Below are 26,749 nucleotides of genomic sequence, written 5' to 3' on the forward strand. Positions count from 1 at the left end.
ACTGTGTTGTGAATAAAGAGATGACGATTTAAAAGAGGATTAAAGTTTACCCTCATTTATCTGATCTAAATACCTCTATGAAATACATCTAGCCTATTTTACCCATATTTTCTGTTCTTTTAGCAAAAAAAGTAGTGTGTAGTTCCAGTAGTAGTAATTAACTACTGAAAATGATACCACAATTTGAATTACTAATTACTAGTTGAACTATACTGAACAAAAATATAAAGGCAACAATTTCAACGATTTTACTGAGTTACAGTTCATATAAGGAAAACAGTCAATTGAAATAAATAAATTAGGCCCTAATCTATGGATTTCACAACTGGGCGTGGGCCTGGGAGGGCATAGGCCCACCCACTGGGGAGCCAGGGCCAGCCAATCGGAATGAGTTTTTTCCTCTCAAAAGGGCTTTACTACAGACAGAAATACTCCTGAGCTTTCTGGGTGGCTGGTCTCAGACGATCCCGCAGGTGAAGAAGCCGGATGTGGAGGTCTTGGGCTGGTGTGGATACACGTGGTCTGCGGTTGTGAGGCAGGTTGGATGTACTGCCAAATTCTCTAAAACGATGTAGGAGGTGGCTTACGGTAGAGAAATTAACATTAAATTATCTGGCAACAACTCTGGTGGACATTCCTGCAGTCAGCATGCCAATTCCACGCTCCCTCAAAACTTGAGACATCATTTTAGAGTGGCCTTTATTGTCTCCAGCACAAGGTCTCTTGATATGCCACACCTGTCAGGTGGATGGATTATCTTGGCAAAGTAGAAATGCTCACTAACAGGGATGTAAACAAATTTGTGCACAAAATTTGAGAAAAATAAACTTTTTGTGCATATGGATCATTTCTGGGATCATTTATTTCAGCTCATGAAACCTGGGACTGACACTTTACATGTTGCGTTTTATATTTTTGTTCAGTGTACACGTACTGTAGTTCACTACTCCCCATCACTGACAAATTTGGTATGAATCCCAAATGTAAGACAGTCACTTCACTCTCCATCTCCTCTCTCAGCCTCTTCACTTTCTCTATCTGTCTTTCCACTTCTTTCTCATTCATTTCTATCATTTCTCTTCTTCACCAGTTGCCCCCCTCTCTCTTTTACTCTGCTGCTACTCTGTTTAAAATCTATGCATATTCACTTTAACTCTATCTACATGCACATATTACCTCAATTGCTCGTCTAACCGGTGCCCCCGCACATTGACTGTACCGGTACCCCTGTATATAGCCTCGCTACTGTTGTTTTACTGCTGCTCTTTAATTATTTGTTCTATTTTTTACTTAACACTTATTTTTCTTAAAACTGCATTGTTGGTTAAGGGCTTGTAAGTATTCTGCGCTTGTGTGACAAATAAAATGTGATTTGATTCAATTGAAAGCATTCACCTGTGCAACAGACTACAGTAGGTATCCCCTCTACTCACGCTGGCCTGTAGGTGTTCCCTAAAGTGTTGTTACCAGCGCGACTGGGCGGTACTTTCACCCCTGATTACGTCACGCTTCTTTTTTTTACCAACATGTGTCTGTTTTGCTAGCTAGCTAGTTAGTAGTCGACGCGTTACAATTTTGTTCCCTGTTGTATTTTGTTTAAAATATTACAATCAAAATGCAGATCTGCAATGTGTGCAGTGGAGAGACACCCAAATACCGGTGTCCGGCCTGTAGAATCAGATAGTGAGTATAATTTGTTATTGTTTGTACTTCTGCTGCAGATTTTAAAAATTAAACAGCTAGCTATCGCTACTAAAGCGACAGCATTTATCTAGCTAACGTTAGCAAGCTAGCTAGCGTAACTAAAGCTACATAATTTAGCTAGCGCTAACATTACTAAGGCGACAGAATTTAGCTAGCTAACGTTACCGTTATTAAAACTACAGGATTTAGCTAGCTAGCTACCGTAACTAAAGCTACATTATTTAGCTAGCTAGCGCTAACGTTACTAAAGCTACATTATTTAGCTAGCTACAAAACATGCATTATGATTTGTCTGTCATGTTGTTCCATATTTCTTTTTGTCCTTTGTTTTTCAGCTGCTCTCTCAGTTGTTACAAGACCCACAAGGCCAATGGTAAGAACCTTAGTTGTTTTTCCATTATAGTAGTATCTAAAGTCTTGGAAGTGACTATCATTCATAAATAACTTTACACATGCCTATACAGTATATAGCAATAGCTGATAACACTTGTTTGTGACATGAGTCTACCATCATGTTTCTTTTCCCCAGATACCTGCCAGCCCCTAAAACAGTCAGTGCCTCCTCCTGATCAAGACCTAAATGGAGCATACAGCAATGGTAGGACATGATGGTCAATGTTATACCTAGAATCTTCTCATCAATTCCCAGGAATGTACTCGCTTTTGGTGAGATGTTCAGAAGTTGAACATTGCAGACAGAAATATGCTTTATTCGTTGGGACCCATTTCCTCATTCTCTATCAGGTATCACATTTGTGTTTGAAGATCTGTATAAAAATACAGCAGTTTGATTATACACTCTGACTTTGTGTTTCAGCAGAGGATCCCTGGACCGTTGAAGATCTCCTTGATGATGACCATACAGATAGAGTACCACTTCAGAGGCTACGACTATTAGGTACTAAAACGCCTTTGATATTTCAGTTTGCACTCTGAACTTTTAAAACCCTTTAACTTACTGGGTATATAACTGTCATAGTTTCCACTAATACATTATTAATGGATGAATTGTGCTGTATGAAATGTTGTTCTGACACCTTTGTTTATGCTTCTCTACAGGCAAGTCGGAGGAGCTGAGAGAGCTGCTCCGAAACCCCCATCTCCGTCAGCTGATGCGCTCTTTGGACGCGGCCGACAGCAAAGCAGACGCCATTAAGACCGCAATGCAAGAGCCTCTGTTTGTTGAGCTATCAGATGAATGCTTGCAGATTGTTGAGAAAAACTATTAAAATGTACTTGCAGACAAGAGTTGAGCAGAATACACACTGAGTCCATAATTCATGTTCACTTTTCAATTTGACAAAAACAATTAAATCCTCAGTTTCTTTCTGTGTAAATATACAAAACTGTATACCAATTTGTTAAATATTTATTTAACTTGTCTGTGCAATACTGTAGTTCCAACTAGCTAAGTCAGATCTTTAAAAGGGTTCTTGGTACAGCTATATAAAACACCAAATAGCTAGCTGTGTTTCATAACACATTTGATCTGGGTATGGTGTTGAATGCCCTTAAAAACAAACATTGTTTAGTCAGTTCAAAATACAACATAATTCAAGGAATGATTATACAAAATAACAGTTACTCTAGTAGCAGATTGGGACAAGGTAACTACTGTAGTGGCAAAATACAGATCAAAGTATACAATCCTTTTCGGGCAAATAAACATCATTAAGCAATGTGGCACATCAATGGTTCCTTTCAAATAAATACAGCAAAACGTTGATGTTTCTGTCATGCCGTTTGGTTTAACACTGAAGCGATCAGCAGCAAACTGGTTGACATTGATTATAAAGCTTGTTCATAGACATACTATTCCCTTGTATGCAAAACACTGTAGTGTACCTCTTCTAATAATGAAGCTTGTGCCATAAAAATAGACTGGATTTGGTGTAAATGCCCAGCTTTCCGTTGACTTTGCTAAAATTACACTTAAATTTGGTCTGTGAGCTCAAGTGTACGGAATACAGATTAAACAAACGGAATGTGGTTTAAACATGTATCCCTGATGAAAATAACAATTTCCCTCTGAAAACAGGCCTGTCAATAACTTAAAATGCAGCAATATCTAAAATTAAACATTACAAAAAGGAGTACAAATATCCCAAAGGAACTGCTTCCCATAAAAAAAAATTCCAAGTTCAACCCACAGTACATTCTTGAGTTGGAACGCCACAGATTTTGAGAAAGGCACCCAAGTGGTCATAAAGCCTGAGACTTTCAACAATGATCAAATATTTCCAATATGGCAGCTAAAGCATGACAAAACTATTGCTCCTGGTCCATTTATCTCCATCTACAGTACGGTTATATGATTGAGGCAGCTCACTTAAAGTGCTGGATATAAGATAGGAACATAGAATGGAGGTGCTCAGGTGCTCTCTAGCAGTATCTGGTTTAAGCCTGTCACTCCATCATACTTGTGGTCTGGATGCAGATCAGCGTAGAGCAGTGGAGATCGCTGGTAGTGGAGCTTAATAGACCCCTAGTGAAGTGGGAAAGGACCACAAAACAACTACATTCACAATGGATTTGTACAGAAATTCAACAATACAGTATCACATGTGAATACAGGTGGGAATTGTCTGGTTGAGGGGGGTAGACCTGGGTCAAATACATATTGTAAAAACATTTTTTTTTTTTTTATGTATATTTGAGGTGCGCTCGACTTCGCTTGCCTCAAGTATTACAAATATTTGTCTGGAGGGGAGAGATAGTAGTCTTACCCTGGGCTGAGCCCTGATGGAGGCAACCCCCTGCTTGAATTGGTTGGTCTCCACCTTATACTCCCCGCTCCTGAAGCAGTGTCCGTTGAGGCAGGCCATGACAGAAATCATCTTCTGGAAGCCAGTAGCGGTCATGGACACAGTGATGGTGGGGGCTGAGGCCAGAGCCAAGCCCATGGGCCAGCCTCGCACCATGACAGGCTCCTGGATGCTGGAGAGCTGCACCGAGCCCCTGGCCCGGAGGATGGGGTCCAACTCTGGTGGCATAGCCTCCTGAAGATCCTCTGCGTCATCCAGCTCTGCCTCAGCCAGGGCGTCCATCAGCGCCTGCAACACAAGGACAAAGTCTATACAGTCACAACTCCTGTACTAGCTTTTCCTTCTTGCATGTCTGACAAGGACCATCACAATGAAAAAAAAAAAAAGACTTGATTTTGTTTTTTACTGGGTATATGGTGTATTTTCTTTGAATGAAGCAACCGTTAGTATTTTAAAATGTCTAAAATCAAATGAATTCATTCCTGTAGGAAAGGAGAAATTACTACATAGAAGAAACGGACCACTTGAGTTAAACACTGTCCTAGAATTCAGACAGCGAGGATGAGAGCCACTGAATTCAAGAAAATCATGCGTGCCTCCTATTTTAAATTTACCCTTTGTTTAACCAGGAACAATCCTTGAGGTTAAAAAAAACATTTTGTGCGAGGGTGACCTAGCGAGAACCCAGCAGGACTTCTACTCACCCTCCATTTCCTCCAGGACCTCTGGAGGACTATGGCTGCCCTGTGGCACCTCCGGACCGCTCTCCTGACCAGCCATGACCGCACCACTGCAGGAGGAAGGAGAAGCGATCAGATAACGATACAGCCACAGAATTAAAAAGAACACTATTACATCGTATCTCTATAGATCCATCACAGACAACCGTGCAATCTATACATGCACTATTTTATCTTAACAGCTGTGTCAAATGCTGTCATCTGTATAAAAAGGAACACTTTATCTGGATTAAATCATCGAGATCTGATCACCAAAAGGTATATCTACATATTAACATCAATGTGACTCAGAGGAAACATGGTCAAGGTGTTGTTCAGGTGAGCTTAAGTTGTTCTATTCCTTCATAAGGATTTAAGGACAGTAACCCATAGTCATCTGAACAGGGTTGCAGGCTCTACCATCTGGTGCCTCTTGGCCAGACAGACCGGAACAGCCAGACCAAGACGGGCCCCCTAGACAGGAACAGTGACGCATTCCTAGGAGGGGTGCGTCACTTGAGTGGGTTGAGTCACTGACGTGATCTTCCTGTCTGGGTTGTGCCGTGGCGGAGATCTTTGTGGCCTTGTCTCAGGATGGTAAGTTGGTGGTTGAAGATATCCTTCTAGTGGTGTGGTGGCTGTGCTTTGGCAAAGTGGGTGGGGTTATATCCTTCCTGTTTTGCCCTGTCCGGGGGTATCATCGGATTGGGCCAGTGTCTGCTGACCCCTCCTGTCTCCGCCTCCAGTATTTATGCTGCAGTAGTTTGTGTCGGGGGGGCTACGGTCAGTCATATCTGGAGTACTTCTCCTGTCTTATCCGGTGTCCTGTGTGAATTTAAGTATGCTCTCTAATTCTCTCCTTCTTTCTCGGAGGACCTGAGCCCTAGGACCATGCCTCAGGACTACCTGGCATGACTCCTTGCTGTCCCCAGTCCACCTGGCCGTGCTGCTGCTCCAGTTTCAACTGTTCTGCCTGCGGCTATGGAACCCTGACCTGTTCACCGGACGTGCTACCTGTCCCAGACCTGCTGTTTTCAACTCTCTAGAGACAGCAGGAGCGGTAGAGATACTCTTAATGATTGGCTATGAAAAGCCAACTGACATTTACTCCTGAGGTGCTGACTTGTTGCACCCTCGACAACTACTGTGATTATTATTATTTGACCACGCTGGTCATTTATGAACATTTGAACATCTTGGCCATGTTCTGTTATAACCTCCACCCGGCACAGCCAGAAGAGGACTGGCCACCCCTCATAGCCTGGTTCCTCTCTAGGTTTCTTCCTAGGTTCTGGCCTTTCTAGGGAGTTTTTCCTAGCCACCGTGCTTCTACACCTGCATTGCTTGCTGTTTGGGGTTTTAGGCTGGGTTTCTGTACAGCACTTTGAGATATCAGCTGATGTAAGAAGGGCTATATGAATAAATTTGATTTGAACAGCCAGGCCAAGACAGGCCCCCTAGACAGGAACAGCCAGGCCAAGACAGAAACAGCCAGGTCAAGACGGGACACAGACAGGAACAGCCAGACCAAGACAGGTTACTGTTCATACAGCAGTGGAGCTGTGTGCCATGCAATGATCTCCATTTGCATAACAGAAGTGATGGCAGACCCAGTTGGAGCGAGGCCATTGTTACGGAGCGCTATACTGTGACCTCTCCCTCTCTCACAGACTGCTAGGGATTTAGGTCTTGACCTTACCTGCTTGGATCAGGGTGACGGACCGTCTCATGGCGTGACGTCTGCGTTGTTTGTGCCTGCGCCAGCAGCACTGGATAGAGAAGGCTCTCTGGGAGCACACCCGGTTCCTGTGTTCCTCCAGCAGCTCCAGCTATAGATTAGATCAGTACTGAGGATTAGGCCTATCCCAGACTCAGCTCACAGTACACTGCTTTAAGACAGGACAACTGTCTGGAGGTCACCTACGTTGATTCATAGTCCACAGGGGCCGAGCCCTCAGTCTGTTAGCCCCATAAAACATCCTATTAAATTCTACGGTCAGCCCACGGTGAGAAAGGGTCTGCAGACTATCAGGTCTGCTTTGACCCTTCCCACTGGGCAGATGTCAGTTCAACGTTTAGTTTTGATTTTACAATTGATTTTAAGTTGTCAACTAACGTGAATTCAAGAAAACATTTGAACCATCTCATTGGATTTAGACTGAAAAAAAGACGTGTCCGAAATTCCTTTACGTTGATAACTTTTGCAAATCCAAATCAGTTTTCCATGTTGATTCAACGTCATCACATTGTTGTTGTTGAAAAGACGTGTAAACAATGTTGTTTCAACCAGTTTGTGCCCAGTGGGATGTTTTGAGTGTTTATGCTCCACGCAACAGTGTGACACTGTTACAGCGTATGGATTAGGGGCCTTAACATACGACTCACACTTACTACACTGAACAAAAATATAAATGTAACATGTAAAGTGTTGGTCCCATCTTTCATGAGCTGAAATTTAAAAAAATCCAAGAAATTTTCCATAGGCACAAAAAGCTTATTTCTCTCATATTTTTGTGAACACCTTTGTTTACATCCCTGTTAGTGATCATTTCTCATTTGCCAAGATAATCCATCCACCTGACTGGTGTGGCATATCAAGAAGATGATTAAACAGCATGATCATTACACAGCTGCACCTTGTGCTGGGGACAATAAAAGGCAACTAAAATGTGCAGATTTGCCAAACAAGACAATGCTACAGGTGTCTCAAGTTGAGGGAGTGTGTAATTGGCATACTGACTGCAGGAATGTCCACCAGAGCGGTTGCCAGAGAATTGAATGTTAATTTCTCCACCATAAGCCATCTCCAACTTAGTTTTAAAGAATTTGGCAGTACGTCCAACTGGCCTCACAGCCGCAGACCATGTGTTACCACACCAGCCCAGGACCTCCACATCTGGCTTCTTCACCTGTGGGATCGTCTGAGACCAGTCACTTGGACAGCTGATGAAACGGAGGAGTATCTATGTCTGTAATAAAGCCCTTTTGTGGAGAAAAAAAAAACCTCATTCTGATTAGCTGGGCCTGGCTCCCAAGTGGGTGGACCTGGCTCCCAAGTGGGTGGACCTGGCTCCCAAGTGGGTGGACCTGGCTCCCAAGGGGAAGGTCTATGCCCTCCCAGACCCACCCAGTCATGTGAAATCCATAGATTAGGGCCTAATGAATTTATGGATTTCATCGTATGAACTGTAACTCAGTTAAATCGTTAATTTTTGCATGTCGCGTTTATATTTTTGTTCAGTATACATAACTGGACGTCTCAAGAGTATTAAATCTCATTGATTTGATAAATCACAGAAGTTAATTCAACCAACTATGATGCTTCAGACCAATACAGCACTGACCATGGAATTAGTCAGGAACACTTTGGTCCTGCCGCAGTGCACCAGCGAGCTGCGGGCCTCGTTGTCGATATGGCGTGAGGCGTCGAGAGAGTGACTAAACACCACCCTGAGAATATCAGCCACAGCTGAACCAAGAGCGTCCTTGTTGTCCGCCTCCAATCCTGAGAGAGAGAGAGAGAGAGAGAGAAGGGTTAGAGACATAAACAGATTGACATCTATATGAAGGACTGCATAGACACACACAGCAGAGTCCAACACATCTTACATGTCAATCCATGACACCGTAGTCTGCATGGTCCCGAAACACTGACCAGATTTCTAACCACAGCTGATATTTTGATTCAAGGTAGCACTTAAAATGGTTGCTTCAAGGTTAAAGTGAATGTTGTTGACCCATTTGGTTTCAACTGCCAAACCACACAATGAATGCCCTTTGTGTATAAACACTTGATGGCATGCCTGTAAACCATGGTATGAGGCAAAACTATGTAGATGTTGAGAGCATACCACGGTATTTAGGTTGTAGAGCTATAAAGTGTCACCCCATAACAATGGACAATTAGCATAACACATATTTCCGTTTTGGAATACAACCAAATAGCGTCAACTTGACAGCGGGACAGATAATTCATTTTGACAGCAAGTCAAGAGCCGGTGGGGAACGTCAGAGAAGGAAATAGCACAGCATGCAATGAAGAAATTGCTTAAGCATGCGTTTACCTGAGAGATTATAAAATAGTTGGAAACATATTTTAGAAAAGTCAACTCTAAGGAGCTTCAGAGTAGGAGGGGAGAGTACAGGATCAACTCTAAGGACAGGAGAGCAGAGAGAAAATAAGAGAGCCATCAGCAAGAGAAAACAAAGATAGCAGAACCTCCTGCTGTATTCATTCTGATAAAACTACTGACCATGCATATGAGAGTATGAAAGAGTTCCCTATTCAACGGTTTGTTTTCTTTGGAGTTATAGTGCCTTCAAAAAAGTATTCATACCCCTTGACTTATTCCATATTGTGTTGTGTTACAGCCTGAATTCAACATTTATTGAATAAACTGTATATAGAGCTTTTCACACCTGGATCGTGCAACATTTACCCATTATTCTATTCAAAGTTCTTCAGCGTCTGTCCAATTGGTTGTTGATAATTGCTAGACAACCATTTTCAGGTCTTGCCATAGATTTTCAAGCAGATTTAAGTCAAAACTATAATAATTCGTCCACTCAGGAACAGTCTTCTTGGTAAGCAACTCCAGTGTAGATTTGGCATTGGGTTTTAGGTTATTAACCTGCTCAAGGTTGAATTCATCTCCCAGTGTCTGGTTGAAAGCAGACTGAACCATGTTCTCTTTCAAGATTTTGCCTGTGTTTAGCTCCATTCCGCTTCTTTTTCATCCTGAAAACCTCCCCAGTCCTAAACGATTACATGCTTACCCATAACATGATGCAGCCACCACTATACTTGAAAATATGGAGAGTAGTACTCAGTAATGTGTTGTATTTGACCCAAACATAACACTTTGTATTCAGGACAAAAAGTGAATTGCTTTGTCACATTTTGTGCAGTATTACTTTAGTGCCTTTTTGCAAACATGTTGCATGTTTTATTCTGTACAGGCTTCCTTATTTTCACTCTGTCAAATAGATTAGTATTGAGAAGTAACCACAATGTTGTTGATCCATCCTCAGTTTTCTCCTATCTCATCGAAAAAAAAAAAAACAGAGTTAAAGTCACCATTGGCATAACGCCACCAAACACTACTACAGAACACGTCTCCTGATGACAGACTTACCTTGCTCACCAGCTCCTTGAGAAAACAATGTCAAGTTGGAAATCAGTCCATAACGCTGTGTGAAACTCGTATAGGGAATTCTGCACAGAGAAACAAAAACAAAGTGAGATGGAAAGCGGCGGTCTAAATCCAGAGGAGATTTTGTTCAGTATAACCCTCGTCTTTCTGGGTCAGTGGTACTGATGACAGTGCCTCTTGTGAAAGGGATCTGCTCTCTATAGTATTGCAAAAATCAAGAAAACCAGGTTGGAAGATCCCTGGAATCAGGAGGGAATAAGCAAGAAATCCAGAAAACCAGGTTGGAAGATCCCTGGAATCAGGAGGGAATAAGCAAGAAATCCAGAATCCTCCAACCAGGATTTCTGGAAAACCTGGGAAAGTTACTTGAAATTTGACACCCCTAACTCTGTATAATACACCACCCCCCTCCGACCTTACCTTATTGGAAAGCCTGCTGCACTGATGTGTATGGTCTCTACAATCCCACAGGCCTCCAGTTGCATAATGACCTAACAACGAGTCATAAAATATAGCTTTATAAGAGAGACTTGAAATAATACGATTTGCCTAGTGACCAATATCTGAGTTATCAATTGCACATTTCATTTTCCAGTTATCAAATGTCACGATTGTGTTCCAAGAAGATAAAAACCATCTACTGAACAAAGACGTGATGATGATTCATGCGTTTTCATCGTTTGTTACCACGTCAAAGCAATGTCTTTCTCCTACCTCCTCCTTTTTGAAGGTGAGAGGCCTGCCGTCTGTGTTGGGTTTGATGCAGCGGGTGTAGTGAGGAGTGGTGCTGTGTAGAATCTTCATGAGGCTCTCCAGAGAGTTCTATAGGGAGACAAAACCATCCATAAAATATGGAACAAGAGGCTCGGAGGAATTCCAGAACAAGTAAATACCACAAAAAAGAGATCAAGAATACAACAGAAGGATTCCTAACATCTAGGATGTTTGCCCCACCTTGAACTTGGAGACCACAGTGACCACTTGTCTGTGTCCCCTGGTGCCTTGACCCACTGGGTCTCTGTCGGCAAACAGCTGGTGAAGCAGAGGGTTCTCAGACTTCTTTAGCAGGTGGATTAGTTCTGGGGGCACTGGGTCCTATATGAAGGGAGAAAAGTGCTTTTAGTGTGAATCTTCTCGTGAAATTAAGTCTTGCCATGTCCTTTTGCTTATGAAGTTACAGTGCATTCAGATAGTATTCACACCCCTTCACTTTCTCCACATGTAAATTGGATTGCAGTTTTTTTATTTTTTTAAACATTTGCAAAAAATATATATAATTTGCTTTGTCATTAGTGTGTATATTTTTTTATGTAATCCATTGTAGAATAAGGCTGTAACGTAACAAAATGTGGAAAAAGTCAAGGGGTCTGAATACTTTCCGAATGCACTGTATGTTTGTTGTTAATTAAGTCTCCTCGTGAAGTTAAGTCTTGCAATGTCTTCTGGCTATGAAGTATGTAGGGCTAGCATCTTTCACAGACTTCCATACAGTAGTGTATGAATGGACCAACCATGTCAGTTAACCATTATAATAAATCGGCTCTGGTAACTATGAAATGATTAGCAGCACCTTCCACAGCATTGTTCCGACGTACCTTGTTCTTCTCCATCATGCCTTCTATCTGGTAGGAGACTTTGCCAGCGTAGTGAGCCACAGTGAAGTGGGGCTGCTTGCTGAACTTCTCCCAGCTCATACTACCGTTGTCAGACAGCTCTTTCTCCAGACGAACCCTGAACTGCTTGGCGTCGGACACTCGGTTGAGAAGGCATTCCTGAATGGATGGATGGGTTAACAGACAGAAAACACGAGAGTAACATAAATAACCAAAGAGCTTGATATATTGTTTCTGTACAAAAAAAATCACTTTATAAAAATTAAAAAAAGGTAGCTCTAATGCAGTATTCTGCATTAGAGCTACCTTTTACCCCCAACAGTACCCCCAACAGTACATCTTTTTGTTGTGACCCCGGACAAACACAACTGATTCTACTTGTCAACTAATCATCAAACCCATGTCGAATCAGGTGTTTCTGTCCAGCGCTACAACAGAAATGTGTGCTGTTGGGGATACTTGGAGGACCGGAGTTGGGATCCACTACTGTACACACCTCATTGAGGAGAGAGAACACTCCAGTGGGGATGCCCTCGATCAGATCCAGACAACCCTGGTTGTCCTGGTATTTAACAAATGACCACTCCAACCCTTCTGATACGTACTCCTCCTAAGGGTGAGAGACTTCACTGTTGAGCACTAGATCACTAAGACAACACTAGATCACTAAGACAACACTAGATCACCAAGACATTTTCTTATGCTCCAAAGTGTTGCACACCCTCTGGCTCATTCAGAATTGGAACATCTAGTTCTGTCACGGTCCAGTTCTGTCACGGTCCAGTTCTGTCACGGTCCAGTTCTGTCACGGTCCAGTTCTGTCACGGTCCAGTTCTGTCACGGTCCAGTTCTGTCACGGTCCAGTTCTGTCACGGTCTAGTTCTGTCACGGTCCAGTTCTGTCACGGTCCAGTTCTGTCACGGTCCAGTTCTGTCACGGTCCAGTTCTGTCACGGTCCAGTTCTGTCACGGTCCAGTTCTGTCACGGTCTAGTTCTGTCACGGTCCAGTTCTGTCACGGTCCAGTTCTGTCACGGTCCAGTTCTGTCACGGTCTAGTTCTGTCACGGTCTAGTTCTGTCACGGTCCAGTTCTACACAGGTTAGCGCCCTGAGACCGGAGGCTAGAGCCGTACAGCCCCCAAAACAACTCTGGACCTCGAAGCCAGTCTCACTGCTTCTTTCTCTTCTTCCATTGTTCAATTAATAAATCAGGGTAGAACAGAAAAGTAGGAGGCTCCGGACTTCGTAGGGTCAGAGTTGAATACCCCTGATGTTCAGGGTAAACTAGAAAAACACAGTTCGCTATTTCAACTTGGAAAATTTTAAATTTAGCTTAACAGCTACCTGTTGGGCTTTGAGATAGTGGGCTACAAAGTGCTGCTGCAGTTTCTCGTTGGCGTAGTTGATGCATAGCTGTTCTAGGTTGTTGAACTGAAAACACTCAAAACCATAAACATCCAGCAGACCTGGATACAGAGAGAGACAGAGAGAGAGACAGAGAGAGACAGACAGACAGAGAGACAGACAGAGACACAGAGAGAGAGACAGACAGAGAGAGAGACACAGAGAGAGAGACACAGAGAGAGAGACACAGAGAGAGAGAGAGACAGAGAGAGAGACAGAGACAGAGAGAGACAGAGAGAGACAGAGAGAGACAGAGAGACAGAGAGAGAGAGACAGAGAGAGACAGAGAGAGAGACAGAGACAGACAGAGAGAAGAAACGTAATAAATGCTATTTAGCAGACGTTTTATCAAACTCACTATACAGGTGTAATTACAAAGGAAAAGTTAACCAAAAATAGGACAGGTTCAGCTTAACCAGAGTGACAAGTAAACAAAGGATTCATTTTTAATATGGGAGAGATTACGTAATAGAAAACAACCTATTTACCTATGAAATTACACCAGGTAGAGTTGTCTGCACATATGCTGTCGTTGATGAACGTAACCAACCATTCAAATAATCTGTTCGGGAAAAAATTTAAAATTAAAAGATTAACATTCAGTACACATTACACAAATGGCTGATTCCTTTGTAGTTACAGTACACATTAAAAGGGTGTGATATTTTCAGAATGAAGTTGATGAGGGCGAGGACAGGTAAGTCTTTCATCCCAACAGACAAGAGCTGGACCTCAGCCCAAACGCATGCTTCTAATAAGTATTCACTCTCAGAATTTACTTTAGGAAAAAATAAAGTACTCAAAATCACAACCTGGTTCAGATCTGAATATTTAAGACAGATTTTTTACATAGGAGTGATTATAAAAGAGGTTATGAAGGAAATATGTCCTCTGTTGGTCAGACTCACTGTGCATAGATGACCTTTGCGAGGCAGTCCCTCCTGACACTGCAGTCTGCCAGGGAGCAGGGCTTGAAGAGAGCACTCTGCTTCCCTGCCCTCAGGGTCCGTACCCTGAGGCATGTCTGCAGTTCCTCCACCGGGACACACAGCAACGATGCACAACGCTGCATAAACTCTATAAGACAGGAGGGCTCATGTAAAAACGGTCTTCAAATTTGGATTGATTAATTGATTGTTGAGACCACGTTGGGAGCTGAACTGATGTCTAAAAGGTTTGAGAACGGAGTCAGACAACAGTTTAAATTGAACTGAAGTCTAAAACGCCAGAATGGAAAGTTGATCTAGCGTAATATCAGATTAAATACCTTTGGATTTCTCCTCGAGGTCACAGGGTTGTGATTCATCCATGGCAGAACAGAAAGACACGTTCCCCAACTGCAGAAGACCTGCTAGTATCTGTTAAGACAACAGGAAGTTGTGGTAGAAATATATTTAGGAGTGATTATGTGGAGACAGTACACAGAATCTTCCTTGGAATCATTTAAGTGATTTAGTTTAAAATCATTCTACCCTAAATATATGTCCCTGCTTCTCTGCATTGATGCCAAGGTGTACCATAGCCTCTACAGTCTCATCAAAACAATCCTCTGCAAAACAAGAAGACGAAGAAGACAAAAGAGAAGAAGAAGACAAAGAGAAGAAGAAGACAAAGCGAAGAAGAAGAAGACAAAGAGAAGAAAAAGAGTAAAATCAGAAACTGGGAACATTGACCTGAATAGAATAAAAATACATGGTACCTTTACATTCAATACATGCAACCAATTAGAAGCTATTTGTTTTCAATCCCCTGGCTGGAGGATGAGGACACAACAAACGTACCTTCCAATGTCTTCTCAGCATTTGGAAGCCAGGCAAAATGTTGGTCATGTGACATCTTCCACTCCTTCCTCTGCTCATCGCTGCCTCCTGTCATCATCTGAATAGAAGGACAATATACAGTATATCACACACTAAATGTATTGACGTGTACAGAGGCCAGGCACACACAAGAAATTACTTAACTTACAAACATTAACTTAGAATTCATCTTTATAGTCAAGAGTTTGCCTTTAACTTGCCTGGTAGAATATGTGAAAGTTTCTCTCATTAGCCGGTTGTCCAGCTACCCTGGTCTTCTCCAGTAGGTATGTTTGCACTGACGCCCCCACAAGCAGCTGAGACCTGGACAGATGACAAAGACATTTGATTGAACAGGGCGCTGGTTGTGTCGTCAGCACAGCCTTTTCAGTTAGATTTATTGTGATGTTCTCATACCTCGTTAACTTATTTATTAGGTGTCTGCAGCGATAGCACACTAGTCTGCACCCAGATCTGTTGGTGCCATCTTGTCAACTATTATGGTCATAGCCATCAATGACCACTTGGCTAAACAGGACTGATCTAGAATCAGATACACAACCAGACATACCGGTTAAGCTGGAGCTGGATGTACTTTCCAAAGCGGCTGCTGTTGTTGTTTCGTAAGGTGCAGGCGTTGCCTATATAAATAGGGGCCCAGTAAATAAACAAAGCATGGAATGAGCACATACAGCAACAACAACAATTGTTGATGATTGCGTAAAAAAAAAAGAAAGAGGGTTGATATTAGAAACTAAAAATGGTTTCCAGTCTCACCAAAAGCCTCCATGATGGGGTTGGAGTCCAGTACCCTCTTCTCTATCCTCTCCACGGTGTCCTGACTCTTCAGCAGAGAGGAAGACGCTGCTACCGTGGCATAGTACTTCATAAGGCAACGAGAGGTCCATGTCTGGTCAAGAACAAAGAGACAGTGATTTGAAATAATTCAAGGTACTTTTAAAAACAAACTGTTAAACTTCCATTATTGATACTTCACAACAGTGTAATAAAGGACCGTAGACATTTTATATCCACCATTATTGATACTTCACAACAGTGTAATAAAGGACCGTAGACATGTTATATCCACCATTATTGATTAAGTTTACCTTTCCTGCTCCGCTCTCTCCGCTGACCACTAGAGACTGGTTCACGGGCTCTACCTGGCCTTGTACGTTTCTGTAGGCCTCCTCCGCCACGATGAAGATGTGGGGTTTGGACTCCTGGACAGACAAAGAAAAAATATTAAGAGACAGTTGTAGAATTCATGAAATGGGACTCCTTTCTGTCAGCATTGACCCTTCCCTATGTTTTTAAACTATTAAAACATGAATTTACCCAACAAACTTTGTTTCATGTGTTACAGTAACTTGGCATGAAAATTAAATCTAGTAGTCAGTGTTTGTAGATGTATGTATGCATGTATGTATGTATGTATGTATGTATGTATGTATGACATGCTATAAACCAAAAGGCCATGATAACACCACTGAAACAGGCTAATGGTTGTACAGCACCTGTGGCTGTGGAGCACAATGGTACTCCTTCATCACATCCAAGGAGTAGAGGTCAGGGACTGGCTGGAAAGGGTTGAGGGCCACCAGGGTACAGCCAGCATGGGTGTAGAAAACATTCGCCCTGTACCTGGCTTGTAGGCATTTCAGCACTAACCACAGAAAAACACAGGGATTTACACACGGAACACACAGGGATTTACACAGAAAAACACACAGGGATTTACACAGAAAAACACACAGGGATTTACACATGAAATAACAAGAAAACAGAAAGTCTAAACTAGTAGCTATAATAACATGTTCAAAAAGGAACCATCATTTAAAGTCCCTCGGAAATGTCAGTTCCAGGTCCAAAGCGAAACAAGCTTGACTGCCGGTGAGTCATGTCTGGCTCTCTCCAACACAGAGGTAGCCATGGCGTCGGGCCTACCTGTTGTTGGGGTCACGGGGTTGACTTTGGTGAGGTCATCGTAAGTGTGCAGTTGGCCCTCGTCTATGAGGAAGGCCTTGACCTCTCCCTCCAGTGAGTCATTCAGAGACTTCCTGTGAGCATGTCCAGACTTCTTCCTGACTCTTCCTTTCACCTGTGGTAAGCAAGGGAGAGAAGACCAGGGTAAACACCAGCGGCCTGTACTATTCCACAGGAATGCAGGTCTGTATCATAACAGGCGTTAGCATTAAATGAGGGCTTTGCACTGAGATTAATCTAATAAGACTTAACAATTTCCACTGAACATTTTACAAAAACACATTTACTTTAACAGTGCAGATACAAAGTTTTGCAAAGTTTGCAAACCGTCATTCTGTTACCAAACGTAGCATCTGCACTGTTCTTCAAGTAAACGTGTTTTTGTAGAATGTTCAGTGGTAATTGTTAAGAGTAGTACTTGTGCATAGTTGTATGATTAGTTCATCTTTTAAATCATTGTTTTTTGTGACATAGACTGGCCTACGGGACAAAACAGACTGGCCTACGGGACAAAACAGACTGGCCTACGGGACAAAACAGACTGGCCTACGGGACAAAACAGACTGGCCTACGGGACAAAACAGACTGGCCTACGGGACAAAACAGACTGGCCTACGGGACAAAACAGACTGGCCTACGGGACAAAACAGACTGGCCTACGGGACAAAACAGACTGGCCTACGGGACAAAACAGACTGGCCTACGGGACAAAACAGACTGGCCTACGGGACAAAACAGACTGGCCTACGGGACAAAACAGACTGGCCTACGGGACAAAACAGACTGGCCTACGGGACAAAACAGACTGGCCTACGGGACAAAACAGACTGGCCTACGGGACAAAACAGACCGGCCTACGCGACAAAACAGACCGGCCTACGCGACAAAACAGACCGGCCTACGCGACAAAACAGACCGGCCTAACAAAACAGACCGGCCTACGGGACAACAGCCTACACTACACGACAAAGACAAAACAGACTGGCCTACGGGACAACGACTAACTGCACCACAGCTTCTGTCAGGAGACTACAAAAACAGTTGTAGGTTAAGTCTATTTACATTCAACAAAATAAACATTTAATCTCCAGCTACCTTGTTTATCCTAAGTGTCTAGTTAGTGTGTTCTCTAGACATCTTTATTGGATGGGTTAAATCCTACCAAATGCTTGAAATGGTGCTCAGTTAAATATACCTCTTTAGTCTGGCAACAGATGCATGAAATATGTGCACTTTGCATACAACGTGTGCAGAGGCTTATTTTTTATTTTTTTATGTACATACCATCAGCATTGTCGTGATACAATTGTTTTACCTTATCATAACAAAACAATCATGATCTATTTACGTTTTTATTTGTCATGTGAAACTTTGTAAAATTGTGTGTAGCTTCAAAACACGTTTTTTTTTTAAAGCTATGTTACTCATGAAATGTTCGTTGAGCACTAGATAGCATAAAAGTATGAGGCAATAATGGGGTGCATTTTTTTGCTCCGTTGTCAATGTTTAAATGTTTGTATTCAATTGATTGTAACAAGTGATGATTACATGCCACCAATTGAAAACTTGTCAGTAAAAAGGTTGAAAATAACTGTCTTGGAGATCTTTCAAAAGGCTGAATGAAGCCAACTCTAGATTATCGAATTTAGTAAATTCTATGAAACTGTGAGGAGATTCATGACAGTTACAGATTAACTGTTACATATTAGCATACATGACCTACACAGGTGTGGCAACGGCTAGGCATGTTACTGCTCTAGACCAGAGTTTCTCAATCTCTGTCCGGCCCCCCGGTTTGCCCTAACACTACACAGCTGATTCAAATAATCAAAGCTTGGTGATGAGTTGGTTATTTGAATCAGCTGCTGGGGGGGGAAACGTGCCCCAGGACCAAGTTTGGGAAACCTGGTGTAGACAATATTTATTTATGTAACGCTACACTCTGCTGAACAAGCCCCTTTACTCAGAACAGTATCAATGCAAGATAATGCCGACTTTAGTTAATAATACGGTCAGACGTCGATTCATTGAGAGATTTGGAAATCATTAAAACACTTTATATACAACTAACTACCAAAGTGTTCAAAAGGCCCACTGTTGTCGCCTACCTTTTCCCCATGTCTATTTCCTATGCGCTGACTCTTCTCAGAATTCATGGATTTGGAAGTTGTCTTGCCGCCCTTGCGAAGAGTAGAAAAAGCGATGCTGTTGATCAAGGAGTTTTTTTCTTGACACCAGGCAAAAGTGAATCAGACTTTTATATAGTTTAGACGTGTAGGATCCATAGTCTGTCTGACTATTCCGCCGCCATTTGACATGGGATGTGAAACTTTCCCTATCCCTCTGTCATAAAATTCCACAGTGAAAGACAAAAACACTTAACCCGCCTCGTTTTGCTCACACCGGCTGCTGAGACATGAGCCTTGTACGCACACTCTTCGTGACGTAGAACACAGAAACGCCCAGCTGCAGAACGCGGAAATAAGAAAACACCAGGCTGTGGTAGTTTTTTAAATTATATTCATCTAGGATGCTGGCTACATTTTCTCTCCGATTAATCTAGGTTGATTAATCTATTATAAACGTATATTTGTTTTGAACCAGGCTAGCTACCGAAGGAAAGTGCGGTAGGTGGGAAAATAATCAAGTCTGTCTGTGTATGATGTTAGCGCCAATTGCTGGCTAGCCAGACTCATTGTCTCATTGAGGCGTAAATTATTTTAAATCTTGTAATCACATTTTGTAATGAAATAATGAGTTGGTTGGCATACAAGTAAACGTATATTTGCTTGTACTTCATAATAATAAAATTAAAAAATATATATACTGCTTAGCTATCTCGTTATGCAAAAGTCAACTGGATCCTGAGTAGGCTCCCGGCACTGCATTTCAGTGCTAGATGCGTCACTACAGACCCTGGTTTGATCCCGGGCTATCACAACCGGCCGTGATCGGGAGTCCCACAGGGCAGCGCACACTTAGCCCAGCGTCGTCCGGGTTAGGGGAGGGTTTGGCCGGTGTAGGCGTCATTGTTAAATAATAACTTGTTCTTAACTGACTTGCCTAGTTAGAATAAGGTTAAAAAAATATATAAAAAATCTTTGCTATGTTCAGCTCTGACTTCACCTCATTGAAGTTGAAATTAAACAGTCATGGTGCTTTCAAGACAATTGGGAACTCAGAAAAAACTAGGTCAAATCATGACGTCAGTGATTTTCAGGTTGGAATGATGCCCTAGTTTTCGACTTAGAATTCCGAGTTCAAAAGATTCCACGCTCGTTTTTTTCCCCGAGTTCCCAGTTGTCTTAAGCGCTCTAAAGTCTGAGAGTTCCGAGGTCCCAGTTGATTTGAATGTGGCATCAAAGGTAGATTCAGCGGGTGCACAAAGTAAACAGCTTGGTGGGTCAATTTCCACAACAACTTCATTTCGAACTTGCAACTTGTTTATTCTACTATTCTAGAGTGTTGGAAGCACAAGGCTAAATGTCTGTTGAAGTTAGAAACAGCTGTTTTGGTCCCATACCTACCAAGCTTAAGCGTGTGAAAGGTAAATCCATTTGAATCACATTAAAATATAGAGGATGCATTTTTGTATGTGCCATTATAGCTTCTGTGACTGCATGGGCAGAGCTATTGATCTCCATTTTGAAGTAGTCCATTTTCTTCTTTACAATTGTCTGATCCCTCCTGATGACCCGGTTGGACATGACTCCCAACAAGGTCACCAGGAGGGATCAGCTATTGAAGTTGGAAGTCTGACCCAGTTGACTACATTAAAATGATGGAAGCCCTCTTCTTCTTCTTCGATGAGGTTTAATGGCGGTTGGCATCCAATAAATGTTGCATTACCGCCGTCTGCTAGACTGGAGTATAACTCCCTTATACTTTGCTTGAAAAAATAAAATAAAACAAATACCCTACCATCTAACACTACATTCACACACAAAAAAATACCCTGCTCCACTATTTAAATCTATTTAGTTCTACTTCAGGCCAACAATCTGAAAGGATGGGACACCACCACTTAACACACCCTGTAACTCTGATGTCAAGTCTCGCACACCCAAATACCTCTCTGCAGCTGCCACCACAACCTCTATTTTCTGCGACTTACGTTCCATCCCTGCAGTACAGTTGATAACCGTTGCTATAAATGCCAAAAATCCAATCTTACTGGAACATATATCACTTGATGGTTTATCCCTCTGCTCTGGTACAGATCTACTAGTCATACCACTCCTCTCAGGATCCCTCCCTCTGTTCTGGTACAGATCTACTACTACACCACTCCTCTCAGGATCCCTCCCTCTGTTCTGGTACAGATCTACTACTACACCACTCCTCTCAGGATCCCTCCCTCTGTTCTGGTACAGATCTACTACTACACCACTCCTCTCAGGATCCCTCCCTCTGTTCTTGTACAGATCTACTACTCACACCACTCCTCTCAGGATCCCTCCCCCTTGACCCATCTTCCTCTACTTTCTTCACTGCCTCAGCATATGACAACTTCTGCACTACTCTAACCCTGGAAACCTCAACCTGCCTCTCTCACGGGGGACATTTCTGATCCCCAGCCCCATAGGAACCCCTTCAATTAACACATGCCACTACTTTCCCCAATGCTACACACTCCTTTGTCGCATGCCCTTCTGCACACTTCTCACACCTTCTCACACCCTGCTGCCACCACATGCCCATAAGCTTGACACCTGTAACAACGTAAAGTATTCGGCACAAAAGCTCGGATAAATGTATTGTTAAAAGGATATTATTGCATCTGAGCTCCTAGAGTGTGCAGCTCTCATTTTCTTTTTCAAGTGTTCTACTCCGCTAGCCAGCACCTCGCCTAAACAGGTGTTCTACTCCGCTAGCCAGCACCTCTCCTAAACAGGTGTTCTACTCCGCTAGACGGCACCTCTCCTAACCAGGTGTTCTACTCCGCTAGCCAGCACCTCGCCTAAACAGGTGTTCTACTCCGCTAGACAGCACCTCTCCTAACCAGGTGTTCTACTCCGCTAGCCAGCACCTCGCCTAAACAGGTGTTCTACTCCGCTAGCCAGCACCTCTACTAAACAGGTGTGCGTTTCTTTCGCCTCCAGATTAACTTAAATACAGTACCAGTCAAAAGTTTGGGGACACCTACTCATTCTAGGGTATTTCTTTATTTTATTTTTAGAATAATAGTGACGACATAAACTATGAAATAACACATATGGATTCATGTAGTAACCAAAAAGGTGTTAAACAAATCAAAATATATTTGAGATTCTTCAAAGTAGTCACCCTTTGCCTTGATTTATTAAATTATTTATTTATTAAACCTTTATTTAACCAGGAAGGGCTCATTGAGATTTAAAATCTCTTTTTCAAGAGCGTCCTGGCCAAGATAGGCAGCACCAAGTCATTACAAAAATTACAGACAAACAACAAGTAATCTAGTAAAAACCATAGAATTCACAAGAGTATGACAGCTTTGCACCCTCTTGGCATTGATATTTTTATTGAATTGACAGTTTTACTTCTAAATATTACCACGAAGATGATCGCCGGTCCTCCCACCATCAAATGGTCATGTCTATTCTATTATCTATATTTCTATGGTTTCAATAGGTTTCCTATGGAGGATTGAGAGTTTAATTTAAAACACCAGATATTCATGTCAACATTCTCTGATGTGTGGACCTCCAACCATCTTTGTGGTACCATTTTGAAAAAGGTATTCTCACCCTGTATTCAAGAGCATGTGTCTCAACCGATGGCGGGCACAACACGCCTCTTGGATGATGTAAAATATGGTCTAAGCAACAAGATAATAGAAAATAACAAAAATCTGCATTTATGCGTTTTAGATAATTGACGTTAAAGAAAAATGAATACCTTTTTTTTTGTTAAAAGGTTTTTTTTCCAGACATTATACAATTATTTGAAAACCCTGTTCGTAAGCTTTTAAATAATATTTAAACCATTTATCTTTTCAAGTGATGAAGACATGGATGTCTCATTGTATGGTGGGGTATGCAAAAATGGGTTAACTTTGAGTACCTGAATGTTTTGTCATTCAGGTCTGAAAAGCCATTTTCTCACCACTTCTACAATTGGCAAATATGTATGGAAGGTTTTGTTCAAATCAAAAAAGCGGTGCTGTCAAAAAGGGATTGAATTCAAATGGATTTTACCCCTGAAGAAAACCCATCCGCATGCTCAGATACTGTGTCTACCTGTGTGAGAGCGAAGTCTTGAATCTCACTCACTGCAATATCTGCAGTGCTTCTAGAGGCAATGTTATTTCGCTGAGTTTAACTTTTAAGGGGTTAGGGTAATGGTAGGGTTTAGGGTAATGGTACGGGTAGGGGTAATGGTAGGAATGTCCTTATATTCTGATGGCTACTGTCCAATACTTTATGAGGTGTTGGAATGATGGTTTTCTTTTCCTCCTTTGTAGGAAATGTCAAGTCAGAAGGAATTGAAGGAGGCGTTCGTCAGCAATCTGAATGGGACCAGCCTTGGGGAAGTTGCCCTGGGCTCCTTTCTGGCCCCACTGTGCCTAATCAGCAGAGGACTGTTTCTGATTCTATACCATCTGGGCAGGGGGGTGCTCCCCCTCCCCTGGATCGCCCACCTCGTCCTGGACTTCTCCATGATCATACTACCCCTGGTCTTATCATGCACCGTTCTGAGTGACATCCTTCACCTAGTCATCCTTGGCCTGGCGGTTGTGTCTGGGGCTGTGCTATGCTATATCTACCGTACCAAAAGGGCAACCAGGCCCAGGGCAACTTCTATGGACACTGTTGCCAAGAGCTTCTTCCAGAGCCATGTTCAGTGCGACCAGGTCCCCTTTGTGACTATCTTTCGAGTCCTGGTCAATGTGAAAACGGCCATTAGCATTCTAGCTGTGGACTTCAGCGTGTTCCCAAGACGCTATGCCAAAACAGAAACCTACGGAACAGGGGTTATGGACTTTGGTGTTGGTGCCTATGTCCTCGCCAACGCCCTCGTCTGCCCAGAGGCACGGAGGAAGGAAGTCTCAGGATCCAAGTTAAGCCAAGTGGTTAAACAGCTGGTGTCTGTCTGGCCCCTGGTCATTCTAGGCTTGGCCAGGTTGGTGAGTGTCAAAATGTCTGGTTACCACGAGCACGTGTCAGAGTATGGTGTGCACTGGAATTTCTTCTTCACCCTAGCCATAGTCAGAGTGGTGGCCTCTGTGCTCTTGGCTCTGTTCCCTGTCAACAGGTCATGGCTCCTGGCCCTTCTGATTGGAGGACTTTACCAAGTGACCCTGGAGATGTCTGGACTGAAGTATTCCATCATCCACAACAATGACAGAACGGGAGGCTTTCTGCAAGCCAACATGGAGGGGGTTTCATCTGTTGTGGGCTACATAGCCATCTATATGGCAGGGGTCCAGATTGGACTGTATGTAATGCGACCAAGGACACAGGTCAAAGAGTGGATCAGAGTGATTTGGAATCTCTTATTGGGAAGTGCTGTGCTGTATACTGCCTTGATCCTATGTCAGGCCTCTGTTGAGCCAGTGTCTCGCAGGATGGCCAATCTCCCATTCTGCCTCTGGACTATTGCCCAGTCAATGTTTTTCTTGTCCTGTTTAGCAACTGCTGATGTTATTTTGTTTTTTATGAAAACGGTATCAGGTTGCGTATTGGTGTCGTCTTCCTGGTATCCTTGTAGAAAGGAAGCTTCTGTATCCGAGGAGAAAATGGAGAAGAAAGTTGAGGGACTTTGTCTCATTCAAGCTGTGAACCGTAATCAATTGTTGTTTTTCATGCTTGCCAATTTACTGACTGGAATCACAAATGTGCTAGTAGATACATTCAACAGTAGTGATTACATTTCTGTGTGTGTTTTGCTGTCATACATGTTCATAAATAGTTTTGCAATATACATTTTACATCTCATGAAAATCACAGTAAAATTCTGGTAAGCACAGTGCCATTCTCGTTACAATGTCTGCCTGTTCTTCTTATTTTAAATAAGTCATAAAGACTTATTCCAATAAACTGTAGTGTTTTATTACATTGTTTTCATATATTATAGTTGGTGTTAAAGGTCCTGAACAGTCATTCTGATTCCCATGTAAATTAGCCTTTTGAGTAACTAAAATATTCTATTTTTTAGAAATGCTCAAATTTTTTGAAAAAGTAAATTTCTCTCTCATGTCTAACTACCAGGAAGTTAGAAAATACAGGCTGAGTGGGCAGGGATCTTATATTCATGAGCTCGCCTTGACAGACAGCTCTTTGAAACGCCTATGTCAAGCAACGTGGACGCAGTGTTGCAGTAAAATAATCTTAAACTAATTTGGTGAAACACAAAACAATTCAAACATCAGTAACCACGTTTTTATGTGGGTAAAGTCATACCGTATTAAGAGAATCATGACAGCTGTGATGGGAAAACTGGTAGTTTCAGCACAATTTTTGTAAATGCCGACAGAATTTGTTCGTTCGACATGGTGGGATCTTTTTGTGTCTGTAAAATTAATTATGCGAGAAATGGTGGTGGAAATGCCTTTATGCGCAAAAATATCAAAGTAAACTTGGAGTCACTCGATATGTTGTGTGGTCCGCCCACTATGACTCCGGGAAACCGTGCAGTTTATTAGGCTACAGTTTAAATAAGTTATGATGGAACTTCACAGGGTGGTGAATGTGCACGTTGATAGACTTGATGCTCCTTTCCAATAAATATCGAGGGTCTTATTCTGATGACATGATGATCGATGCTTGGCTGCTGTTAAACAAATACTCTTTTGTCCATGATAATCTCATCATGTAGGCTAAACCCACACTGTATCTGCCAGCTGTTGGATAGAGCGCACATGCCAAGACCAGTGGGCACAATCCCTAATTTAACGCAAAATGTTTTGTGACAATACCTTCAGTAGAGTTGAAAATGTGATGGGAACCCATTTAGCTTGTATTTTTGATTTGGTACATGGGAATTGAACAGCAAAAGTAATTTTGCAAACCTAGCTAGACAGTAATGAGCTAACACCAGACACAGATGAAGACCTAGCTAGCCAGTAACTAGCTAACACCAGTATCTTCGCCATAGACGAATAGTATAAACCACGCCTTCTCCGATGTTGGTTACAAGGCGGGTCCCTATTTAAGAGAATATCATGTTACCATTGGTGTATTAAAATTAGAATTAGGGTGATTTCAACCTATCTCCTTAATAATCCCGCCTCCTGAATCCTAGTGTTTTACATGGGGGAGGGGACCAGTAACTTAATGATCCAACTTTATCAACGTAGAAGCAACAGTAATTTTTCATAATTTGGTCATCAATACTTTGATCTGGTTTCATCCAAATATCATCACATTGCATGAAAAACATGATTTTGACTGTTCATGACCTTTAAAGCAAAAGTTGCCATTTTAAATATTATGCAAATATGTTGTACAAATATGATCTCTTAATAATAAACTGCTTTCAAATGTTTTGTTTTTAATTCACATTTAATGTCACTTAGATCAAATATATTATCATAGAGCCAGCCAGGAGAAAAAACAGACATTCATCTTTATTGTTTAGGTCCACCAGAAAGAACATTTTCCCTCTTTGTTGACCCCTAGCGCTC

General features: G+C 42.3%; 3 protein-coding genes across 6 annotated transcripts; 2 read left to right on the top strand and 1 right to left on the bottom strand.

Annotated features, from left to right (window-relative positions):
- The first annotated feature begins 1,417 nt into the window (after positions 1-1,417).
- Positions 1,418-2,965, top strand: znhit3 (zinc finger, HIT-type containing 3). 2 transcript variants are annotated; one of them, XM_071339746.1, is made up of 5 exons: positions 1,418-1,683; positions 2,040-2,077; positions 2,234-2,302; positions 2,522-2,602; positions 2,764-2,965. In XM_071339746.1, exons 1-5 carry the CDS (start codon positions 1,616-1,618, stop codon positions 2,931-2,933), a joined length of 426 nt encoding a protein of 141 aa, XP_071195847.1. In that variant the 5' UTR covers positions 1,418-1,615; the 3' UTR covers positions 2,934-2,965. The 2 variants fall into 2 exon arrangements, with proteins under 2 accessions (XP_071195847.1, XP_071195848.1); XM_071339747.1 differs by having other exon boundaries at positions 1,448-1,683; positions 2,525-2,602.
- Positions 2,966-3,057: 92 nt separating this feature from the next.
- On the bottom strand, positions 3,058-19,556 carry LOC139537879 (unconventional myosin-XIX). Its single transcript, XM_071339742.1, has 24 exons — positions 19,251-19,556; positions 17,104-17,257; positions 16,674-16,822; positions 16,266-16,379; positions 15,934-16,066; positions 15,728-15,797; positions 15,378-15,480; positions 15,139-15,235; positions 14,830-14,906; positions 14,625-14,715; positions 14,266-14,434; positions 13,846-13,919; positions 13,298-13,419; positions 12,451-12,564; positions 11,937-12,113; positions 11,296-11,436; positions 11,056-11,163; positions 10,762-10,832; positions 10,324-10,403; positions 8,533-8,693; positions 6,888-7,017; positions 5,174-5,259; positions 4,431-4,757; positions 3,058-4,189 (listed from the first exon to the last, which is right to left on the bottom strand). Exons 1-24 carry the CDS (start codon positions 19,296-19,298, stop codon positions 4,076-4,078), a joined length of 2,910 nt encoding a protein of 969 aa, XP_071195843.1. The 5' UTR covers positions 19,299-19,556; the 3' UTR covers positions 3,058-4,075.
- Positions 19,546-26,608, top strand: pigw (phosphatidylinositol glycan anchor biosynthesis, class W). 3 transcript variants are annotated; one of them, XM_071339744.1, is made up of 3 exons: positions 19,586-19,769; positions 21,362-21,509; positions 23,588-26,608. In XM_071339744.1, the coding sequence occupies exon 3, from the start codon at positions 23,591-23,593 to the stop codon at positions 25,085-25,087; it is 1,497 nt and encodes a 498-aa protein (XP_071195845.1). In that variant the 5' UTR covers positions 19,586-19,769; positions 21,362-21,509; positions 23,588-23,590; the 3' UTR covers positions 25,088-26,608. The 3 variants fall into 3 exon arrangements, with proteins under 3 accessions (XP_071195846.1, XP_071195845.1, XP_071195844.1); XM_071339745.1 differs by lacking the exon at positions 21,362-21,509 and having other exon boundaries at positions 19,546-19,644; XM_071339743.1 differs by lacking the exon at positions 21,362-21,509.
- The last annotated feature ends 141 nt before the right edge of the window (positions 26,609-26,749 follow it).

This window comes from Salvelinus alpinus, chromosome 13 (assembly GCF_045679555.1).
Source record: "Salvelinus alpinus chromosome 13, SLU_Salpinus.1, whole genome shotgun sequence".
Lineage (NCBI taxonomy): Eukaryota > Metazoa > Chordata > Actinopteri > Salmoniformes > Salmonidae > Salvelinus > Salvelinus alpinus.